The sequence below is a fragment of the Danio rerio genome, chromosome 15 (genome assembly GCF_049306965.1).
Source record: "Danio rerio strain Tuebingen ecotype United States chromosome 15, GRCz12tu, whole genome shotgun sequence".
In the NCBI taxonomy this organism is placed as follows: domain Eukaryota; kingdom Metazoa; phylum Chordata; class Actinopteri; order Cypriniformes; family Danionidae; genus Danio; species Danio rerio.
The window spans coordinates 25,975,515-25,989,980 of NC_133190.1; the positions used below are offsets into that span (position 1 = coordinate 25,975,515).

The 14,466-nt window shown below is 34.7% G+C and overlaps 1 protein-coding gene across 3 annotated transcripts; it reads right to left on the reverse strand.

The window, feature by feature from the left end:
* Positions 1–2,581: 2,581 nt before the first annotated feature.
* On the reverse strand, positions 2,582–14,417 carry hmbsb (hydroxymethylbilane synthase, b). Of its 3 annotated transcripts, none has more exons than XR_012390394.1 (14): positions 14,241–14,417; positions 13,607–13,660; positions 11,854–11,926; positions 11,658–11,707; positions 11,418–11,473; positions 11,179–11,256; positions 10,881–10,958; positions 9,116–9,229; positions 7,618–8,679; positions 7,467–7,505; positions 7,272–7,391; positions 5,907–5,960; positions 4,343–4,429; positions 2,582–4,247 (listed from the first exon to the last, which is right to left on the reverse strand). XR_012390394.1 is itself a non-coding variant. In XM_005157569.6 (14 exons), the coding sequence occupies exons 1-14, from the start codon at positions 13,774–13,776 to the stop codon at positions 4,068–4,070; spliced, it is 1,089 nt and encodes a 362-aa protein (XP_005157626.1). In that variant the 5' UTR covers positions 13,777–14,417; the 3' UTR covers positions 2,582–4,067.
* Between the last annotated feature and the right edge of the window lie 49 nt (positions 14,418–14,466).

The window sequence follows — 14,466 nt, forward strand, 5'->3', positions numbered from 1 at the left end:
CTGGACGGGTCTAAGCTTGAGACAGTCCTTCACTGCATACATGTCAACTGATATAACAGAAATATGATATAAAACATTTTCATCATGTTATCAGTTAAACTGGATATTAATCAGATTGCGCGTGTTATAAATTGTTATTTATTTCTTCTTTATACTCTCACCCATCAAGTCTGGTCTTGGATGAAACTTAAATTTTTTTAATAACAATTTATGACACCTAGTGGTACCTCAAGAGCTGGCACATCAGCAAATCACGTGGAAGCAACCATTGCATTTAGGCCTTTATTTGTATGTATGATTTAGTCATATAAACGTGTGAAAGTGACTAGCTGAATTTGACCAGCTGAAAGGGGTAGAAAGATTTAAGTGACAAAATAAGTAAGTAATTTGACATATTTTGTGTGTGTGTGTGTGTGCCCAAGAGGCTGCTCTGAGTAGAACTGCACATCTACTACTAGAATTTTCACACACAAATCTGGGAGATGACCAGCTAAAACAAGCTTGACCAGCCTAGCCAGGCTGGGAGCCCAGCCAAAACCAGCTATGTCCAGCTTAAACCAGGCTGGTCAAGTTGGTTTTAGCTGATTATTTTCCAGCCTGACCAGCTAAAAGTCTTGGCCTAAGACTAGGATGAAAATGGCTGGAAACCAGCCTGGAAATGGCCAAAACCCCTATAAAACCAGGCTGGTCGATGAGTTAAAACAAGCCAACCATCCTAGGCTGGTTTAAGCTGGATTTTTTAGCAGGGCATGGATGCCAGAGAAAGACCAGTATATGCTGATAGAAAAGCAACAGTAACCACTCATCATTACAACAGAGGTCTGCCCCAGTGGTATTCCTAACAGATAAGAGGAGTGAACTGAGGCTACATTTCACACAGGCTTACCTAAATTTGACAACAGAATCAACTCAATCATACTCAGTATGCAGAGCTAGTGTTTTTCCCATACTGATAAACCTCCAGTAAACGGTTAAGGTGACTTTTTGCATTGTATAAGGTTCCTTTTACAGCAACAGTGTTATAATGCAATTAAAAAACAATCAGTTAAATAGACTTTGGCATTCATTTAGTTGCGTAAAACGAGACAAAAAGCTGATTACTCGCACGCAGCCGTCAGAATCAGCAGGTGTGCGCAGAAGTTCCATTGAATAATATACTGAGGTAAAATTCAAGAGTTCACACTTAGCTCATGATTTATACATAGCTTGTTTGGCATGCTGTCCCGGGAGAGAGCCCTGAGCTCAAGGGATCCTCGAGCCCAGGGCTCCCCCCCTTTTGCAGGGCGAGTGGAGATTGAGCTCAGGTCTATCTCAAACTCTCCCGCTGCTGAGGCCAAGGCGAACTTCCTGAGAGTAAGACAATATAAAAAAGGTTTAGGCTTGTTTTATCTATAATATAGAGCACATTTGGATGGTGGGAGGAAACCGGGGAACCCGGGGGAAACCCACGCGGACACGGGGAGAACATGCAAACTCCACACAGAAATACCAGATGGCTCAGCGAGGACCCAACACCATTGGTATTCTTGCTGTGAGGCAACAGTGCTAGTCACTGGGCCACCGTGCCGCCCATTCTGGATAAAGGAGGAAGAAGGGGAGGAGGGGGGTTTCTTCCAGACGAAGATAGTTGTAGAAAGGAATTGAGGATATATATATAGTGATTTGGGATCCTTCGATTGGAGGATCATAATTAGTTAATGTGGACCAGCTGGGTAAATCATGAGCACATGCTCCTCTCGAAATTAGTTTAAAACTAAACTTCACTAAATGTTCATATTTTAAAGACATGGTGGGGACAAATGTAATTTAATGCAGTGCTTCTCATACAATCTGACACCCACTTTACATCAGGTATCACTCAGCCAGTGGACATCGCCAATTTTTAAAGAAAACAGACCTTAAATGGGCCGATTTTGTAACAGCATACAGTTCACCGGAAGTGCTTAAGCCAGGTTACTGACAAATTAAAAGTCATTTAGCATACTTCTGCATATACCCTATAGTTCCCAACCCCCACCTGGGGCCACCAAAGATTTATGAGGGTGTAATATATATAAAATGAGGAATGATGATCAAATTAATTCCTGACAGTTAATGTCACATTTTTAACAATTAATTTTAATTGTATTTAATTGCAGCCATTTAAAAAATAACAATAAAAATACACTTTTTTCAAGAAGTTTTTACCTAAAAATGAAAATTGACTCACCATCAAGTTGTTCCAAACCTTCATGAGATTCTTTCTTCTGATGAACACAAAGGAAGATATTTTGAATTTAAAAACCTGTTACCTTGATTTCCATAAAAAACAAATACCATGGAAGTCAGTGGTCACAGGTTTTCATCTTTAACATATCTTCTTTTGTGTTCAGCAGAAGAAAGAAACTCATGAAGGTAACTCATCCCTTTAACTAGATGTGTTTTCAGGAATTATACCTTTCAACAGTTAGAATGTGAATTTCAGTGGAGTTTTTGTTCTTATCATTTAATGGACGAAACAATAATAATAGTAAAAAAAAATTATCAAATGAGCTTTTATTAAAAAGCAGTTCTTGAAGCAAATAACAAACACCCCATAAAATTGCATTTACATAGCTTGATTTATTTAGGACAGGCAAGTACAGTCAGTTAAAGCAAACAAATCTGCTCTGAATTTGTACAAACTGTACCATCTCATGTAAATGTCAGCGGCCCATTTCAAGCTATTTCAATGCTATCAATAATACTACACTAAAATGTAAATACTAAATGTATCCATTTCAGAACATCCTTAAAATCTTGCATATGCTCATATTGAATTAGTTCAACTATGACTCTAAATCACATTAAAAAAATGGTCCAGAATATCACAAGAAATGAATACTGGCTTAGCTTTATCATAATTCCTCATTCAAGAGGTTCTCCAGCATAATAACACATAAATAATTAAAAATGCCTTGATTACTTTAAATGGAACGAATGAGAAAGATAAGCCGATGCATATAAACTCCATCAGAGCTCATAAGGCAGATTTGCTGAGGCAATATTTTAAATTTATAGGCACTGATGTTAGACTCTTCACAATCACACTGATGATTCGACTATTAGTGATATGTAACAAAGGCATAACATAGAATGGTAAATGTCTGAAATGAAAACATTTCAATTAAATCTAATTCATTACAATTTTTATCTGCGCATAAAACAGCCGACCCAATCTACACAAAACTTCTGTAGTGGTTTACACAGGTCATTCTGCTTTACATCTTTACAAGTATATATAACCACAGGGAAGATAAACGGCATATGAAATCTCAAGCAGCCTCAGGAAATGTAGATCCCAGAATAATTCAAGTTTCAAATGTGTAAGCATGTGTTTATGTACAACACACACCATATTAAAAGGCATGATTGTGTGTTCATGGCTTCATATAAGAGCTAACAGGACATTAGCTCTATGTAATGCAGATGATTTTCATGTATCCCAGTCCCTGTGTTATTCTTCATTAGTTTTGCATTGTTATTATGATCATACATGCAATCCTGTTGAAAGGGTTTGTTTGGCCTGAACTGAAAAGGCAGTCATCTTTTACTCACACTTATGAGGTTCCAAAATCTGTAAGAAAATTGTTCATTCTCAAACCAAGAAATCCTGTCACTCTATTGAAAGTCTATTCACCCAAAACCTAAACGCTTCAAACCGTTAGTCAAGAGATTCAAAAGTAAATCCATATGAATTAAGCGGTTTAATCCAACACTTCTGATGAGACATAATTACTTTTTAAGATGAACAAATGAACAGTTTTGGATGAATAGACTTTTAGTTAATGACATAAATATAAAATTTTTATAACAAATATCTTCATTTGAGTGAAGATGAACAAAACTCTAGTGGGTTTGGAATGACACAAGCAAGTAAACAATGACATGAATAAGTTAACTGTAAATAAACTAATACAAGGCAAAGTTGTAAACTAATATCTTAAATACGCCATCTATGGCACATTAATCTTCGTTTATAAAAATACTTCTGTATAGGCTGGTGTGTCTCCAGCCACACATATGGTCTTTTATGTATAGTAGGCTACCTATCGCGCGTCATTGAGCTGTCTGGCTACAGTCAGTATCTCTTTGGCTCCTTTGCTGAGCAGCAGATTTCCGAGGTCCACGCCTAACTTCATTGCGGCATCCTGAGCTGCCTCTGGCACTTTTAATGCAGTGATTCCCAAACGCTGGACCTTCTCATCAACCTTCTCCTGCTCCTCAGCCTGGAAAACATGAGATTACGGATACTTAGGTCAAACAAACAAACCTGAGAATTTACAATGCTGAAAAGATACCTATATTCTAGTTGATTAACAACCTGTGTGTCAGGGTTGAAGCTGGTCTGCATGGTCTCCTTCAGACTGTCTGAGCCATCAAGACTGTACACCGCTCCAGTCAAGTAGAGCTAGAAAACAAACACAGATGGGTCAGTCAAATACCATTCATTCATTCATCATTCATTCATTCATTCATTCATTCATTCATTCATTTTCTTTTCGGCTGAGTCCCTTTATTAATCTGGGGTCGCCACAGTGGAATGAACCACCAACTTATCCAGCATATGTTTTACGCAGCAGATGCCCTTCCAGCTGCAACCCATCACTGGGAAACACCCATACACTTTCATTCACACACATACACTGACAATTTTGCTAACTCAATTCACCTATAGAGCATGTTTTTAGACTTGTGGGGGGAACTGGAGCACCTGATGGAAACCCATGCAAACACAGGGAGAACATGCAAACTCCACACATAAATGCCAACTGACCCAGCCGAGGCTCGAACCAGTGACCTTCTTGCTGTGAGGCAAGAGTGCTTCCCATTGTGCCACCGTGCTGCCCCAGTCAAATACCTATTACCATTCAACTGGATTTAAAGGGATAGTTATTTAGTCCCCCTTAAGTGTTTCCAAACATTAATGAGTTTCCTTTTTCTGTTCAACACTAAAGCAGATATTCTGAAGAAATAAAAAAAAAACTGTAACCATTGACTTCCATGGTAGGAAAAAAACAAACACCATGGAGGTCAATGGTTACAGGTTTCCAGCTTTCTTCAAAAAAAGCATCTTTTGTGTGAAATAGAAAAAAGAAACTCATTAAAGTTTGAAACAAGGGTGAGAAAATATTTTTTTTCGTGAATTATCTCTTCAAGCATGTAAATAGTTAAAAGGATAGTTCTCCCAAAAATGAAAATTTACTTGTCCTTAAGTGGTTCCCAAACTTTAAGAGTTGTTTTTCTCTGTTGAACACCAACATTTTGAAAAAAAAGTGTTGGCAACCTGTAAACACTGACTTCTATAGGATGAAAAACATCAATGTTACTGGTTTCCATCAAAAAAGACTCAAACAGGCTATCAGGTGTGAAGTAAATGGTAAATAAAAGATGACAGAATTGACAGTTTTGAAAGTCTTAAACTTTCCCTTTAAGGGTCTGTGAATAGTTCTTAATTGCAGTGATTAATACTGTAGGCTTCTGGCTTGTTACGTGTTTGGCAATAATTCTTTAATTCTAAATGGTGGCCATGCTAAATTAAAAAACCACTGCACTTAGACTGTGACAGATAGTTTCATTCTCACACATAGAATGATTTGAACTTCACTGAACTAGGATGTGTTGCTGTAGACTTCACAGAGGGGTTCTCCTAAGAGTTACATGTGCATGCATCATAAGATTGTTTTGACAACCATATGCAAGATCACAAAGGTTACAGTGGTCAATTCATGTGTGAAACAATTTGTGGAATTGATGAATCATAATATTTTAACTTCTGACATGATTGTTAAAGAAATTGTTGACAAATAAACTTTTTTTTTTTGGTCAATGCACTCTTTTTTTTTAATTGAGTAGTAAAGTAAATGCAGCATGATGTTTCTCAATACCTGTGAATTCTTCACTTCAGAGTGAACAGCGACTGGAACACTGCATCCCCCTTCCTATTAAAGAAAATCAGTTTTTTAAATATTTTTTTATAATATATACATATATCTTGTATTTACTGTATGTTGGTTTTACATGGTTTTGACATCATTTTCTACAAAAGTTTCTATTTATTGAGGTGATTTAACCAAGTAAAAAGTATTAAGTATTTTTTTAAATAAAATGAATTATGAATTATTTACATTGTTGTTCATTAAAGTTTGAAAAACAAATACGTTTATTCATTAAGCATGCATTAAAGTGTACAAAATATCTGTAAAAACATGCATAATATTTAAGTATTTGTATTTACTTTACCTTCATCGAAAACTTATCACAGTTTTGAAAAAAAAAAGTTTTTAACGTTGATTGTAGAACCAAATCAGAGCACCAAATTAGCATATTAGATTGATTCCTAAAGAATCACGTGACACTGATAGCTAAAAACTCGCCTTCACCATCATAAAAATAAATAACATTTTAAAATGTGCTAAATTAGAAAATTATCTTTTGAATGTATATAAAATATATATTTTAAAATCTCAGTGACTCCCAGTTTTTAAACAATACAATATACATACACATATACATACAACTATAACTATTAATGAATGAGGTATATGCAAGGGACTTTTCATTTTTAGTAAGCCAGCTTAAATGCTTCCGGTAAACTTGTCACGCCACGTTTACGTTATGGTTACTTTATAAGTCTTCTCTGCCTCATTGGTATATGATATAAAGTTGTCTTAGACTAGACAAGCAGCCATAAATTCCATTCTTCCCCGCCATGCCTTTAAAATATGGAAATTTATTTTACCACAGAATTTTCAATGGAGTTTCTGTGCTTGTCTGCTCCTCCTGACGGCGCTTGAGTTTAAATGGCTTTTCATTTTGTTTTATGCTAGAAAAGTGTTTCTCAACCACGTTCATGAAGGACCACCACCTCTGCACATTTTCCATGTCTCCTTAACCAAACACACCTGATTCAGATCATCAGCTCATTAGCAGAGACTGAAAGACCTGTAACGGGTGTGACAGACAATGGAGACATCCAAAACATGCAGTGCTGGTGGTCCCACAGGAACGTGGTTGAGAAACACTGCACTAGAACAAGTAACTAAATGCTTAAGTCTATTTAATTGATTATATTTGAATTCAATTACATTATCAAAGCTGGAAAAGGAACCTTATAAAATTGAGACTAGTCACTTAAGGCTTTCATTAGAAGTTAATTGATGGCTAAAAACACGTGCTGTGCATATAACCCATTAGTTATTAGAACAAAAAAAACAATGTGAAGGGTTTTCTAGTACATCAAGAAAACCCACCAGGTGTTTGAGAAACGCTCTTTCTGCAATGCAGCTCAACGCAGTGTCTGAATCATTCAAAACTGACACCATCTCCAGGATGTCCAGGTCTCGAGCCCTGACCTCGACTGCCAGAGCACCCTTCAACAAAAGCAGTGTGTAAGTTTAAACGTTATTTATTAGAGAATTTAAACAACAACACTAAAGGTTACTCACCTGTCCAACAGCATACATGCAGTCTTCAGGCCCGAGAATCTTAAACAAGATGATAACAACAGACCTCAATATGTGCTATAGAACTGCTAATCAGTGAAATGATGACATCAAGTTCTTACATTACAAGTTTATAAAAGGAAGACAAAGGCACCTGGCTGATGCGGTTCTCCCAGCCCATTCTCTTCAAGCCAGCAGCTGCTAATATGATGGCAGAAAAGTCATTGTTCTCATCCAGCTTCTTCAGACGAGTGTTGAGATTTCCTCTCTGAAACATGACTTAAGGTGGAATCTCACAATAGACATGAAGTGCTCTTGAAAACACAGACAACACACAGCTAAAATTTTGGTTTCTAAAATATTTGGAGAAACAGCAATTTCTGATTGAATATAATATTTATTTTTGAAGGGCTGAAATCCTTTACTGGGCCACAACATTAAAACATGGCAGCTGTGTGGTTTCTAGGGGTAGTCTCACAATTTGAATATTTATTTTGTCACTATTTGTCAGCATTTTGTTTGATTTTTATTTACAACAATACTAAATATTGTTGATACATGAATGTCACTAAACATTTGTGCTCTTTCCAGCTTTGTTCTTTTTTACATGAAGCCAAGTCATTTTTAAAATGTAGCCAATTTTAACACAAACATAAAAACTTGAGTGCTATTTTTAAACTATTTAATATGGTGTTTTAGATGAAGTACAAATTAAATGTTAATCAAAGGCAGAAACACCAAGGCTCCATAAATACAAATTTATGAAATTAAAAAGGCTGACACAAAGCGTGTTTATACTTTAGATAAAGTATAAATTAGCTGCAGATAACTATTGGCAATGCAGATCAAGCAGGGTAACATCAGCTAATCATCTTTCTTTCTTAACTACCAGTAACAATAAATTAACAGGACAAAAAAAAAACATATAATAAAATAAAATAAAAAAAAGAGTAAAATCTCACATGAGACAGTGTAAAGTACTCTTAATCGGTACTCTCAATAGCTATGTTTCCACTACTGCACCTATAGCGAGTGTGCCAGGGTGAGCCAGGGCAAGGGTTGTGTTTCCACTGTCACTTCCGGGTCTGACCAGGCCAAAGTGGGACTTTCTTGAGGTCAGCAGCTGGCCTTTTTCAGCCTGCCGAATATCTTGGGCCAAACAGGGCCAGCTGGGGTTTCAGGGTGGAGTGAAAGCAGAGGGAGAGTATGCCAGAGTCTGGTAAAGATATAGTGCCGCCAATCAGTGTAAAGTTCCACTTACCTCAGGAAAACCATCACTTTTCTTAAAAATTGTTAGCTAGCTAAACGAATAACTCCACAGAGCAGCATTTTGATATAATGTAAACAATTGACTACAAATGTCATTATATTTTTTACATAAACTTAGTGGAGTCCAAATTATTTATTAAGTTTGAATAACTCTGTGTTGTTTACACAGCAAGGGAGAAGTGTTTTTAGTGTTTAGATAAAATGCATAAATAATAATTGAAAAAGGTAAAAATCAAAACAAATAAAATAAAATGAAATAATGGTTAATGGTTGTAATATAATGGTTTTTGGCCAGTTGGATACTTTGCATTTTTGTTTTTGCTTTATAATATTAATTCTGGTGCCCTGCTGCAAAATCTACTAATTATCTGAAGTATACATACATTGAAAAACAATTGTTGTGCACTGCAGTAAAAGATACAATGTCTTTAAATTCCAGGTGAGGGAATCTTTTCTTCAGCTGTGCAGCTCGGCGAAGAGAACTGGTGCCTATTACGCTTCAAATATAAAAATCATTATTTATTTTTCCAAGAAAACACATATCCTGTAAATATATCTTTAAAAAATAATAATATACAGTGCTCAGCATAATTGAGTACACCCCATTTTGAAAAAAATGTTTGTATTCATTTCTCAGTCAATATGGATTATATAAATTGATGCATTTGAACAAAACAGATTTAATAAACAGATATATATTTATTAAAATAATATTTTAGTCACAGTACATCTTTTAAAATGAAAAGATAATACATTTTAATTCATGCAAAATATTGCAAAAAAAAGACAAACTACAACATTTCAACAAAATTGTATATATTTTTTTGTTTCTCATGATTTTATTTTATTTTTTTGGAGAAATTTATTTAATATTTTTCCTTAACATAAATTTGGGAGGCAGCACGGTGGCACAGTGGGTAGCACAATCACCTTAAAGCAAGAAGGTTGCTAGCAAGGTCAGTTGGCTTTTCTGTGTGGAGTTTGCATGTTCTCTCCACGTTAGCTTGGGTTTCCTCCGGCTGCTCCGGTTTCCCCCACAAGTCCAAAAACATGTGCTATAGGTGAATTAGGTATGCTAACTGCTAACTGCTAACAGTAGTGTATGAGTGTGAATGAGTGTGTATGGATGTTTCCCAGGGATGGGTTGCAGCTGGAAGGGCATCCGTTGCGTAAAATCTGTGGCAACCCCAGATTAATAAAGGGACTAAGCCAAAAAGAAAATGAATGAATGAATATAAATTTAGGCTAATAATTAATTTTTCAACCATTATGTAATTTATTTTGTTAGATGAGCTCCAGATTTGGCTTCAGTGCTGACTAAACCAATGTATATGCACAAACAGGCACGTGCACACATAGTGCACATGCCCTTTTCAGTCTTGGATAGAAAGTGCCCTTCCAAAATTATCCAAAGTGCCCCCGCGATGCGGCACACCCTCGGTCCCGCTCTTCAGTAGGCGCGCGACAACACCGCTCTTGAGTACGCGCACGACAACATCCGCCCTTGAGTACGCGCGCGATAACACAGCTGATCAGAACGCGCGTGACAACACCGCTCTTCAGTACGCGCGCAACAACCCCCCAACTCTTCAAAAAATGTATCCAGCACATGCCCTTTGGACGGTCTCAGCACGCGCCTGTGCACAAATATAATATTGTAAAGCATCCTATAGAAAATATTCATTTAAATGAGAGATTTGTGGGGGTATACTCATACATGCTGAGCACTGTATGCACCGCTAATAAATCATATGAGGTTGACATGATTTTTTTAAAGCATTAGTCTCTTATCCTCACAAAGGCTGTTTATAAGACTGCAAAAAACAATAATGTTGTAAAATATTGTTACAATCTTAAATAACTAGTCCATATTTTATTCTAGTAATGGTAAATCTGAATTTACGACTCAATAAAAAATCATTCAATACGTTGAATAGGTTTAATTATAAATTAAAAAAATTGTTATGCTGCTTAATATTTCTGTAAAAACTGATTTACATTTTTGAAGGATTTATTTGATGAACAAAAAGTTTAAAAACACAAATCTTTTGTAACATTTAAAGTATCCCTACTGTCAGTTAATATGAATTTAGTTCATATTCATTTACATACTTCAAAAAGTATCTAATAACTGTCTCAAGGTTTTACCTCTTGTTGGAAAGAGAGTCCAGACGTTTGCCTTTATTTTTGGGGTGCAACACAACAGCATCATGGGGGTTTTCTCGTCTTTGAAGAAAGGAAATATCAATCACAAATTGGCCTTTAGATTTACAAGGATTTGCAATGTGCAATATGTTTTACATCAGCGTTTCAATACAAATAACATTTAAGCTGAATTTGATCTGTAACATGTCATTTGTAAACTCCTTTTAAGATAAAAGAGTCTTCTGATGTTGAGGAACAAATGAACACTTGCGAACACAGAGACACGATTGTGATTTCTTACTTCAACACAGCTCCTATAGTGAAGCCCCCCGGAAGAACTGTTGGCAAGTCTTTCAAAGAGTGCACGACCAGGTCTACTCTATAGAGACAAATATTACAACAGCGTTATTCATACTGAAACATCAGCACCAGTGTTGCAGTACAAACCTCTAAAACATGCATTATAGACTGAAGAACTACTCTGTATTTCCTGCACAGAGGATGTTATTGATGTTAAAACGTCACGATTGGTGAACTCACTCATTTTTTTCCAAAGCATTTTCCAGTTCCTTTGTGAAGAGGCTTTTTTCTCCGATCTGGAACACGGAAGTTGAACAATAATTAATATATGTTTTAAAAACGAACAGCTCTTCTTTTATTAGATGTAATTAACATCTTGAATAAATTGCTATTTTTCTTGCTCAAATAATAATATAATTCAAATTAATTCTTTAATTGTGTAATAAATGATTTGATTTCTTTATGTGGATTAAAACTTACTTTGGATAAAGCTGTGTCTAGTATTTTATCTCCAGTTGTTGACATGGCCACTGAAACAAAAATGTAAAGAAAATAAGAAGTTGTATGACGTGAAAAGCAAAATGAATATGAAAGCGAACATTCATTTCCATCATATATGCTAAACTCAATACAAATAAACATCAATTGTTTTGAATATTAAGGAATAATATCCTACCAATTTCAAAAAGAACATCAGGGTATAACTCCTTGAGCTTCTCCACGACACTGTCTGTCTGGATCCGAGCCAGCTGTGAAAAGAAACAAAAAGTTTCAATAATTTTCCATTTCTCAGCCAATATGAGGCTCTTCTGAAGAAGAGTCAGTTTCTTTAATAAAACTAAACAATGTTTTACCCACCCTGACAAAGACAAAACCCTTATCACACCCATCACTCATCACCACCACTGCCACACCCAAACTCACACATCTTCATTTGTGAGTATAACACTTGCATCACTGAGTGATGACGAGAAAAAATAATATTTAGAACAAATTATTCATTTCGGAAAAAAAAAAAAAAAAAAGAAAAAAAAATATATAATTTTCCAAATGATGTTCAACAGAGCAAGGACATTTTCACACTGTTTGATAATATTTCTTCATCTGGAGAAAGCCTAATTTGTTTTATTTTGGATAGAATAATTTTAAGGACGAAATTTTTAGCTTCTTTAAGCTAATTTTTTCCCAATAGTCTACAGAACAAACCATCATTATACAATAAGTTGCCTAATTACCCTAACCTGTCTAATTAACCTAATTAACCTGGTTAAGCCTTTAAATGTCACTTTAAGCTGTATAGAAGTGTTGAAAAATATTTTTGTGAAAAATTATTTACTGTCATCATTGCAAAGATAAGATAAAATGGTTATTCGAAATTAGTTATTAAAACTACCATATTTAGAAATGTGTTGAAAAAATCTTCCCTGCATTAAACAGAAATTAGGGAAAATTAAAACAGGGAGGCTAATAATTCAGGGGGGCTATTAATTCTGACTTCGACTGTATATATACAGTGCTCAGCATATACAAGTACACCCCCACACATCTCTCATTTAAATGAAAATGTTCTATAGGATGCTTTACAACATTATATTTGTGCATATACATTAGTTTAGTCAGTCTTGAAGCCAAATCTGGAGCTAATCTAACAAAATAACTTACAATAATGTTTCAAAAACTAGTAGACTCAAATTTTATTTGATACATATTTTGTTTTACTGATTCATATTTTATATATATAATATATATAAAATATTAAAAAAAAAATTTTAATAGCAAAAATCAAGAGAAACAAAAAATATAAACAGTTTTGTTGAAATTTTGTAGTTTGTGTTTTTTTATTTAAATGTATCATCTTTCCATTTCTAAAGATGCTCTCAAATATTATTTTAATAAACATTTCTGTTTAATAAATCTGTTTTGTTCAAATTCACCAATATAAATTACCCATATTCACTGAGAAATTGATAAAATTATTCATTTTCATATTTTCATATAAAATGAGCATGATGACTTTGTTTGGTTAGATATTATGTTAGATTATCAATTTTAATGCACACAATAATTCATCATTAAAAATGGTTTTAATGATTTCGGAAAGATCATGTAACAGTGAAAACTGAAAACTTATTAGCTTTTCTATCATATGACTAAATTACATTTTAAAACATCAAAACTGACTTTGCTTATTTTAAGTAATTTATTTTAATAATATTAATAGTTTCACTGTTATTTTAATTAAAATATATTATTATTTATTATCATTCATATATTTTTTTTGTCTTGGTGAGCATAAGAGACTTTTTTAATAAAAAAAATAATTCAACAGTGGGGTATGGAATTAATCACATTTCTTTCTTACAGTTCTTTTAAAATTAATATGATATGGCAACAGAATATGCACAATAAGCATAGATATATCAATTCACCTGGCTTTTTCTGGTGCCAACACGGATCACCCTGCTGACTCTTCCATCACTGTCCTGTAAAAGAAGAGAATATTTTATACAAAAATCTGTAGCAACACAAATAATAGAAAGTTACATGTTATTTTGCATAATATCCTGACCCTGGCATATTTATAAGGTCCATCTGCCATATCTGTAGAGAACTGAGCTAAAGTTCAGATACTTTCAGGAAGAGAAAGCAATGTATACTGAAGACGAAGCAGGACAATCTGATGCTGGAGGCACAACGCCCAGTGTCCTGCCTTCAGCAGATAACACAATAATGCCTATTCACTGTGTCCGTTACACACAAGGGAGGAGTAAATGACACAATTCATATAGAAAAATGTCATATTACATCTTAACGTATTAAGTATTCCACTTACAATAACGTTACCTATATTAAAATATGCTTAGCGATTATTTCAGAAGTGCACACCAAAGGACCAGCACCGTAAGGTTTTTAAGTGCTAGTTAAATAAATAAAGCATACAATACAGTAAATATGTCAAATAAATGCAGTTATTTTTCTTTGGAGAGATAATATGAGTTAAATTTAACTTCAAACCAGGTTTCAGTTCTCTAAAACCATTGAGTGGTGAATGAATGAACATACCTGGAGGTTTGTCTTTTCCGACATTATTCAAGATAAATTATTTAGCGATATTTAGTGCTAATCTTGTTAAAACTGCCGTAGCTTCGCATTCATTATTATGAAAATATTAAAGTGGAACAAATGTCATTCTCGTATGTTACAGGTTCTTGACTTCCTTAACGTGCGGAATTTTATTTTAAAATAAAAGTCACGCTCTCAGGACTATGGAGCGACTCGTCAGGACGAG